Raw genomic sequence first — 9,066 nt, 5'->3', positions numbered from 1 at the left:
GAAACTTGCTGGCAAATGGTGCAGATTTTGTGTTCGTGTAGCAAAGTGGTAAACATACATTTTGTTTGTTACTTCCTCCCCCAGTTCTGAGTGCAAAACTGAGAACACTGTGCACATTACTCATAAGTAATTACGGTATCCCTTGCTTGATTTATTTATTCATCTATTACTTTTTTATGCAGCATGCCTCTTATCGAAGTGGCATGTTAGTGCACTGTGCAAACAAAACAAATCAAAGTATTTTCTCCCAGATTAGCACTCACATTAAAATAGGAGCAATAGGCAGGGCTTTAAGTGGCCAGATTTTTAAAGGAGGCCTCGAAATGGGTCTCTATCTGGCTCTGTTTTGTGCCCTGGCACAGGTGGTTCGTTTTTTTCCAACTGCTGTGACAGCAGGCACATGGATGTGCGCGTGCTCACACTGCTCACTTCTCACTAGTGGATAAGTTACGGCATAACGTCATGCCAGGTGAGCGTTGTACAGGAAGGGAAATCCTTTAAAGAGAGTCATTTTCTCTCTGGATTTCCCTTCTCTTTTTAAAACTCAGGAGTAGCAACATTGTCGTGGTGTCACAAGGGCTTTAAGTGGAAACTTTCTGAATATTATTTACAAGCTATAGTTGCTGCTTATGTATCTTATGCAACTAACAACCATTGACAAAGCCAATAGTCCTAACTTGTAGGTATGATGCGACTTGTTGTATCATATAGCTGGACGCAATGACAGAAATAGCAAAATGCAAGTCGGGCGGCACAGATTTTTAGTTTACGTGTTTTAAGCCACGCCCTTAATTACATTGACCACACCCCTTTGAGAGAACCCCCAGTTTTTTCATCCCACTTAAAGGCCTGGCAATAGGTTAAATCATGGGTTAACTTGATATGATTTTAAAATGAGTGTGTTTCTGATTGTCCAAACGGTGAAGGGTGTACGTAAGTAATATGCAGGGTTGAGGGGACAAGGGGCTACAAAGTATTCAACCGCTTTCCAGCCTGACATCCAGCACCGCAGCTCCATGGTGTCTGCTGTGTCTAACCATGCACCACCAAGTATCCATGTGGCAATGAAGAGGGCAGCCCTAGCGCAATTGAGCTTTCAGCAAGGGTGGGAGCCCTACCTGATGATCCTGGATCAGTTACACGGAATCAGGAGGTTTGTAGATGGTGCATCCCATCATGTGTAGAAGCGGTGTTCTCTGACGAGATGTCAGGAGTGTGTGCTCCACAGAAGGCCACCAGTAACACCCTTAAATACCCATTGATTAATGTATTTTTTCAGTCTAAGCAGGCAATAGGAACAGTACTCTTAGGTGATTTTCCATTGTTGATGCCTTCAACACTAATGGATGCAGTGAGACACCTGGCTAGAAAATGCAGAGCGGTGTGCCTTGAGCGCTCCTGAAATTTCAAGAGTGGCTGGAAAAGCAGAAAAAAAGAATGGTCTGAAGTGATGTAAGTCAGAGGATGTGATAGAGACACAGCACAGTTGGGCATGTACATACAGTCTAGTGAAACCTAGGATATTGCGGAGACTGGATAACACCACTTGAACATGAAAGAAGCCCCACGCTGGGATGAAAAGCCTGAGGGTGGGATGCTATCTACAGGCCGGCTTTGGAGCGGTGCAGCTGGTGAGAGCGCACCTAACGAAGAGCTCAGGGGTGGGCTGTGTTTAGAAATAAGGTATGAGCTTAAAAGCACCTGCTGTAGAGTTCTTTGTGTGTACATCAGTTTTCAGACAACAATAAAAATGTCAAGATAACTCTGGTGATTAATCTTCCTGCTGTAGAGAGTTCAAAGTTTTTGCTAGTGGTAGTTTTGATTCATCTGAAAGTAGAGCAGAGTTAATATTGGGGGTTGGGCGTACCTCGCGTAATTCAGTGTAGCATAATCAAGTGGCATTATCTAAAGATTCTGTGAGATTATACATGATGATGATTCATTGTCTCGGTATAATGAGTGTGATGTATAATGCTCTGACAACCTACACTAGTATGAGTAGCGCAATAAAACAAATGTGAGAGAGGGGCTATGAAGAGATGAGGGGCACATTTGAAGGGTTGTAGTGAGGTCATCCATGCAGAAGGAGGTCATGGGGGGCACCAAAAAAGACTGTTGGACCAGGCACCACCCGCACTGAAGTTGACTCTGGCTAGCTAGTCCACCAGAGGATGGTCAGAGTCTTGGAGGGAATTGACTTTGTCATAGCGAAAAAAGACAAGGGCTCTGAATACTGGGCCTGAATAGCCCTTTAAGTTATTTGCAAAACATGATCAGAATAATTTACATTATATCACAGTGCAGTGCACCATCATTCTTTAATTGAAGATAAAGATCACAGGGCAATAGTGAAGTGTTCCAACTCACATAGATTTTAAAAATGCTCATAAAACCGCTAACAATTTTCAGATACAAAAAGACTAAATTCAATAGCAGCATCATGTAAATAAGTTTTTATGTAGAGAAAAGGTTAATTTACATTTAAAATATTTGGATAAATAAAGGATTATGGAGCTTTCCCTTTGAAATGTTCTTTCCGCTGCTAGTATTTATTTCTGGTGAGCAATGTGTGTTTAAAATGCAAAGTGTGTTTAGAACTGCAGTACCACCTCCTGCCTATGGGGGTAGAGCTGAGCAAAAATATAAACACACTTGATGAAACACAGGTCCCCACAAGGCAATTTTTTCAAAAGTTCTAAAAATTGGCACAGATGTTCCTGAAGTCATTTTTAATCATTTAGAAGACATTACCTTGTGGGGACCTGGGTTCAGGTCCCCACAGTGCAATCAAGTCCCCACAGCGTGAGTGTGTTATCATGCCCCAGTCCCCACAAGGATAGTAACACAAACACACACACACACACACACACACAATGCGCGCCGGGATCCCGCACGTGGGCGGGGATTATTCACAGATTATGACTGATGAGTACACACACACACACAAACCCACACATTCATGTTTCCGTCTGCGAGGCTGGGAGAAAGTTAATTCCAAACTCCCTGAGTATTCAAATCGAAGATTAGAGCTGAATTTTCTAGAACAAAACTGCTCCATCCGAGGCTCCCGCAGGAAGTAGTGTCAGAGCTCCAATGGACTGAAAACAGCCTCACACCAGCAGAAAAGATTTAACCAGAACTACACGTTGAAAGAGGCCGTAACAGTGGTATTTTATTCTGACTACTGCAAAAGTTATACTAGAATGAAATCTGCCTCCTGTAACCTCTGACGCCGGACTCCGCTTTTCACCAGGGCGGGGCAGGTGCAAGGACTGCTGGACTTCGCTTCTCACCAGGGAGGGGGACGGGTGCAAAGACTGCAGAAGAGACAGTCGGGATTGGCAGCGAGGCAAAAATAGGGAGGTGCAGGGCTGCTTAATGGAGCGGGGAGGGGATTGGGGGGGGGCTCTTCTTTCACTCAGCACAATTGGGCCTTGCCGAAGAGCGTGTCAGGCAGGACAGATGCTCACACACACGCACACACACTAAATGCAAATGCTTTAATTTATTACATTATTTAGCATGGCCACAAGCACTTTTGCGGATCATACAGAAAAGTCTCTACATGGCTGTAGTTCTGGCTTCGTCCATTTGCTTTGAATAAACACACTTACGCCTTCTGCCCTGCGCGAGTTTAATGTCCCCAGATGAAACTGCACCTTTTGCTTGTTTTCCCAACAAGCTTCTCATTAACCAGAATATTTGAGATTAATCATTGGACTTGTTTTTCACTGTACAGACAGTACACCTATTAGCAATATAACATTCTTTATGTTGTAAGCAGATTTTAAATAAGTTTTTTAAAATCTAGTCGCGAAAAAACAACGACTTCAAGGTAAGAATGCGAAACATAATGGTGGGCGCTCCCGGCTGATGAGTTTGTTCCTCCTGAAGCACGCTGCTCAAGTGATCACACAACAACATCAAGGTCCCTGTAATGACGTCACCATGCTCTGCCAAGGACTAAGTTATTCACGAAATGTATGTGTCCCCGTTTTAATTGTTAGGTGAAGAAAACACGTTTGAAAGAGGCTTCGGGTTTTCTTACATACATCAGGGGCGTAACGGATGCCCCAGCAGCCCCTGCGGTGCGGTGGGGGGTGGGGGAGGGCTGCACCTTAGAAGTAGGAGACAGATACAGCAGCCCAGCATCTATATCATTTAAAACAGTGCAACAGTAAACAGAAAAAGCAAAACGGCACAGGTCTGGCCTGGATCCAGCGACACAGAAATGAAAACATCTGAACCCGAATGAATCATAGCCTGCAGTTAGCGCCACAGTCGGAGCAATGAAGCTTAAGTTTGCCCTCCGCCTCGGGAAGCACATGAAGAATGAAGAGCTCAACTCTCATACGTCACGACAAACAAAGACGGCGTCGGCGTGGCCACATGGGCCATCCTAAAAGCGGACAAGGAGGTAACCAAGAAGCCAGATTTCCAAACACGCACCACCGTTTACCATAAACGATGACGCGAGCCAATGGGAAACAGGGATGGGACATAAAGTCCTTTCTGAATCGGTATTGATTGCAAAGCACCGTCGCATGGCGAGAGCAGCACATGTGCGCTGCTAACGGCAGGCGAGACCTTAAAAAAAAAAAAAAAAAGCAGTCTGGAATTGCATACTGTCTTGACGACAAAATGCACATTTTGACTGTATGGTCTCCTGCCATGCACACACCCCAAACCTCAAACTTGGGGCCACTTACTATACGAGGAGATGTCAATTTCCTCAGGAAGCTCGCTGATGTCCACCTCAAACCTGTCCTGCACCTCGTTCAGGATCTTGGCATACGTTTCATCCGACACAAACGTAATGGCAAGGCCCTTTGTACCAAAACGTCCTGCTCTGGCTACCTACAAATAAGAGAAAGACATCAAACCATTAGAAACTTGCTCACCCCCCAAAGACTTATCTCCACTACAAAACATGCGGCCAAGCACCGCAAATCTATAAATGAACATGCAGCAGACTAGGCTTGTTCTATCTATGTCCATATGACACCCCTTGAGGAGGGAGAAGGAAGCATCAACACTGTCGAGAATCATCCAACCCCTCTCAAACCCATGCTACATGTGTCAAACATTTGTTTGAAACTGTATTTGCGGCATCTGGCTTCAACCACGTATATTCAATGGGCACTTCACCTCCTTTTCTCTAGACCTCGCAAGCATAAATGGATGCCAACAGTAGTAGCTGTAATTTAAGGACAATCACTACATAGATAGGTGCAGGAAGGCCACCTAATGCAACAGTTAACTGGCCGTGATCAACCCGCACGTGAGTGAAACAGTAAGTGGCACCAGGAACTCAATGTTTAGCGTAAATACAAATTGATGCACTTCTAATGAATCCGCTAATTATAATTTGTGTTTTTCCGATCAACACTCGACCATATCAGTACTAACACCGCATCTGGTTCAGGGTCTCCGAAGCACCCGATTCAGCTCCCTTACCAAATGCTGAAAATATATGGGTCCTGTTTTTTCTGCATTTGGCATGCTACTGGGAACAGAGACCTGCAGGTGTTATTGCATGTAAGGAACGGAGCAGTATACTCGTTTAAAGTCGGTAAGCGACCTAAGAGCAATCATATTCATAGGACTCACAACTGCTTTAAAGCTGCAATCCCTAACATGGCGACAGGTTTTGCTAAATCAAGGCAGGGGACAATCTACCAACGAAATATGAATTTGCTGGACCAATGTTGGCTTTGCAACTTTCATGTCCAAAGTGGTCAATGCTGTCACTTAGGTCTGGTTTACATCCAGTCAAGCGACAAGGTGGTGATTTGACACTTTGAAAACAGACTTCTCGGCTCACTACACTCCTGCCCTCATTACAATCCACAGGTAGGCTTGTAGCAAAGTTAAACCAGATTGTTTACAGTAAACACATTCCGGCAAATTAAAACATTGGTGACAGCAAGAGACTTCACTGTGAAGAAAATATAAAGGCAAAACAGGATATTGGAATATCAGTTTGTTATAATTCAATGACTGTGATAAACGGGTTTAGAGATTGGTCTATGGCCATACAAATATCTGCTCAGGCCTTGAGACTGCAACACGTTATAGCCACTTTTATGGGGTTAGGGATCTACTACAAAGAAGGCTGTAATACTCAACAATGCAAGTGATAACATTTACTTTAGATCATAGTAAGTCAGGGAATAAGGGTGTAGGAACCCAGAGGGTCCCTTACAGTAATTTACAGGTTGAAATAACATCTATTGTTTCCTCAGTTTACAAGTGTCTCAAGTGGAATATGTGGGTTATTTGCTTTCCCTCAAACATGAGGGTCTTGGGTTCGAATCACCATTTTCCAGGAAAAAATAGGGACCGCCCTTCCTGCTACTGGTCTAGATGCCCTCTGGATTCCACAGTTTGTGTTTGAGTGGTGGTGTGGGGAGATTTTTATGGATAGAACATAAGATTTTTTGGGATAGAATGCAATACTTCAGAGTCTGGTATTTTAATGTCTAATTTGATTTCCAATTAGGTGTTGGTATGCAGGAGCAGTGTCTGCACAGATTTGTGGTGATGAACAAATACGTATTTATTTAATCCTTCACTCGCTTAGAATTCAGGGAAGTAATCTGTGTTTGGCAAGTGCAAACTGTAGGTTATTTTGTCTCATCATCATGGATGAACATCAACTAACTTCCATGCACAATGTTGGGTCACTAACTGGAGTAGGTCAAAGGTAATGTCAATTAGGTGGATGCAAGTTTGATTTCAGCCCATCTGTACTAATAACCAACTGTTAGTAAAGACCCATACCTTGGGGGTCTTCTTGGACGGCAAGCTAGAGTGGTACTCTCTGCATTGCTGACCATTGTTAATGGTGGGATCTATTCCTTGTGAAAAGGTAGGCCCTTTGTATATTCCCCCACCTCCAATAAATATTAACAAGGCTAATACTGTTGCAAAATATGGGTCATACATTTGGGGTGCTTAGTCATTACGATAACAGAATAAGTACATGAAGATTCTGGCCCTTTCAATAGGAATATCTACATACGCTTCTCACCAGGAGGTCGGGCTGCAGTTCCTTCGAGCTAAGATCAACTGAGAAATCATCTCTATGGTTTCCTCTGGGGGCCAAATCTCCATGCCTCTACCAAGGGAAGCCAGGGCTGTGCTGCAGTACTTAAAACGTTCTATTCAGTGGTTGGGTTCCATCAGTAATATGGCACTTTGGGCTCCTCACCTATTGAGGATTCTGACAATATACTCCCTGCCAATACCAAAAGCTGGCTGCTACACGCATTGAGCTCATTTAGTGAAGAAAAAAATTGTCTACTTAAACCTGTCAACCCCCCAGCGTCCTAATTGTTTCGAGAAGTGATAGGTGAATTCCCTTCACCAAAAAACAGATATTCAGCTGAAAAATTAAATCTGATACTTTAGAAGACATCAGTAAAGTAGCAGTCTGTATAGCTGCACAAAAGATTCCATCAGTTGGAGTTGGCAGAGTACAACTTTGCTTGCTTGAGCAATGTGGATCCAAATTAGGCATTCTCCCAGCAGTGTTCATTAAAGAAAATATTGCTGTGCTGCTAGATAGTATAGCAATTTCAGCTAACACACCATTAATACCACAACAGAATGCAGACAACGTAACATGTGATGGTGACTTCGTTAATTTGGAAGACTAACATGAATCCTGTGCAACTTGGGCTCTTTAAATCAATTTTTACTCTTACCCGATGGCCAAAGCCAACTGAATCCATAGGTAATACCCAGTTTCAGAACCGATATAGTCCGGATTCCAGCCCCATGAAGAAACAAAGGAAAATGCTACTTACCTAGTATACATCCGTTCTTGGCATATAGAGCTGTAGAGTCACGTGCTATGCATAGATCGCCATCTAGTGTTGGGTCCGGATTGTTGCACTTTGTTTTTCTTCCAAAAAGTCTTTCCAGTCACGAGATAGGTGACTCCTTTCGGTAAAAGTGCACATGGGCATCGACTACATTGCTAGACTGTTTTCCCGCTAAGGGTGATAATGGAGTTAGTAAGAGTAGTAAAAAGAGATATCCATGAATGCATGTATCTGAGTAAGATGTTACTGCAACAGGTGCAGGTACCCATATGACTCTACAGCTCTATATGCCAAGAACAGATGCATACTGGGTAAGTTGCATTTTTCCGTTTGAAGCATATGAGCTGTAGATCATATGCTAAGCATAGACTATATAGCAGTTATCTCCCAAAGTGGTGGCTAACCTGTATCTGTTGCAGTGGTTTGAAATAGTGTACGTAAAACTGCCTGGCCCACTCTAGCTTATTGTCTTGCTAACACATCTACACAATTGTGTTTTGTGAATGTGTGAAGTGTAGAACATGTTGCAGCTTTACATATGTCATCTATGGGTAGATTTCCTAAGAATGCCATAGAAGCCCCTACTTTGTGCATAGAATGTGCTCTAGGGGGAACAGTTAACGTTAGTTTTTCTTTAGCTTAGCATATCTGAATGCACGTAACTATCCATCTTGCAATACCGGATTTTGAAATTGGATTGCCTTTATGTGGTGGAGCTAAAGCAACAAAAAGTTGCTTAGTCTTTCTAAAAGGTTTTGTTCTTTCAATGTAATATAGTAGCTCTCTTTACATCGAAGGTGTGAAGAGCACGTTCTGCCACAGAATCTGGTTGAGAGAAGAACACAGGCAACTCAACAGATTGGTCGATATGAAAGGCAGAAATGACTTTAGGTAGAAATTTGGGATTAGTCCTAAGAACCACTTTGTTTTGATGTATTCGTAAAAATGGTTCTTCTACTGTTTGTGCTTGAAGCTCACCCACTCTTCTTAGAGATGTGATAGCTATGAGGAAAGCTACCTTCCAAGTGAGAAATTGCAGTTCACATCTATGCAATGGCTCAAAAGGCGGACCCATGAGACTTTTAAGAACAATGTTGAGATTCCACACTGAAGCAGGTGGAAGTCGGGGGGGGGGAGGGGGATGACTAGAGTCCTTCCATGAAAGCCTTAATAGTAAGTACTCTAAAAAGAGACAAATATTGTCTGTTCTGCAGATATGCAGCTATCGCAGCAAGAT

General features: G+C 43.2%; 1 protein-coding gene across 1 annotated transcript in view; it reads right to left on the bottom strand.

The window, feature by feature from the left end:
- Nucleotides 1–4,689: 4,689 nt before the first annotated feature.
- The window catches only part of LOC146771973 (spliceosome RNA helicase DDX39B), a 360,994-nt gene continuing 356,617 nt past the window's right edge, over nt 4,690–9,066 (bottom strand). The window contains exon 9 of the mRNA XM_085640287.1: nt 4,690–4,857. Within this exon, the coding sequence (XP_085496413.1) occupies nt 4,690–4,857 (168 nt within the window). The remainder of the gene's footprint in view (nt 4,858–9,066) is intronic.

Source organism: Triturus cristatus, unplaced genomic scaffold (assembly GCF_964204655.1).
Source record: "Triturus cristatus unplaced genomic scaffold, aTriCri1.1 SCAFFOLD_118, whole genome shotgun sequence".
Classification (NCBI taxonomy): Eukaryota; Metazoa; Chordata; class Amphibia; order Caudata; family Salamandridae; genus Triturus; species Triturus cristatus.
This window is presented reverse-complemented; position numbering and strand designations above follow the sequence as displayed.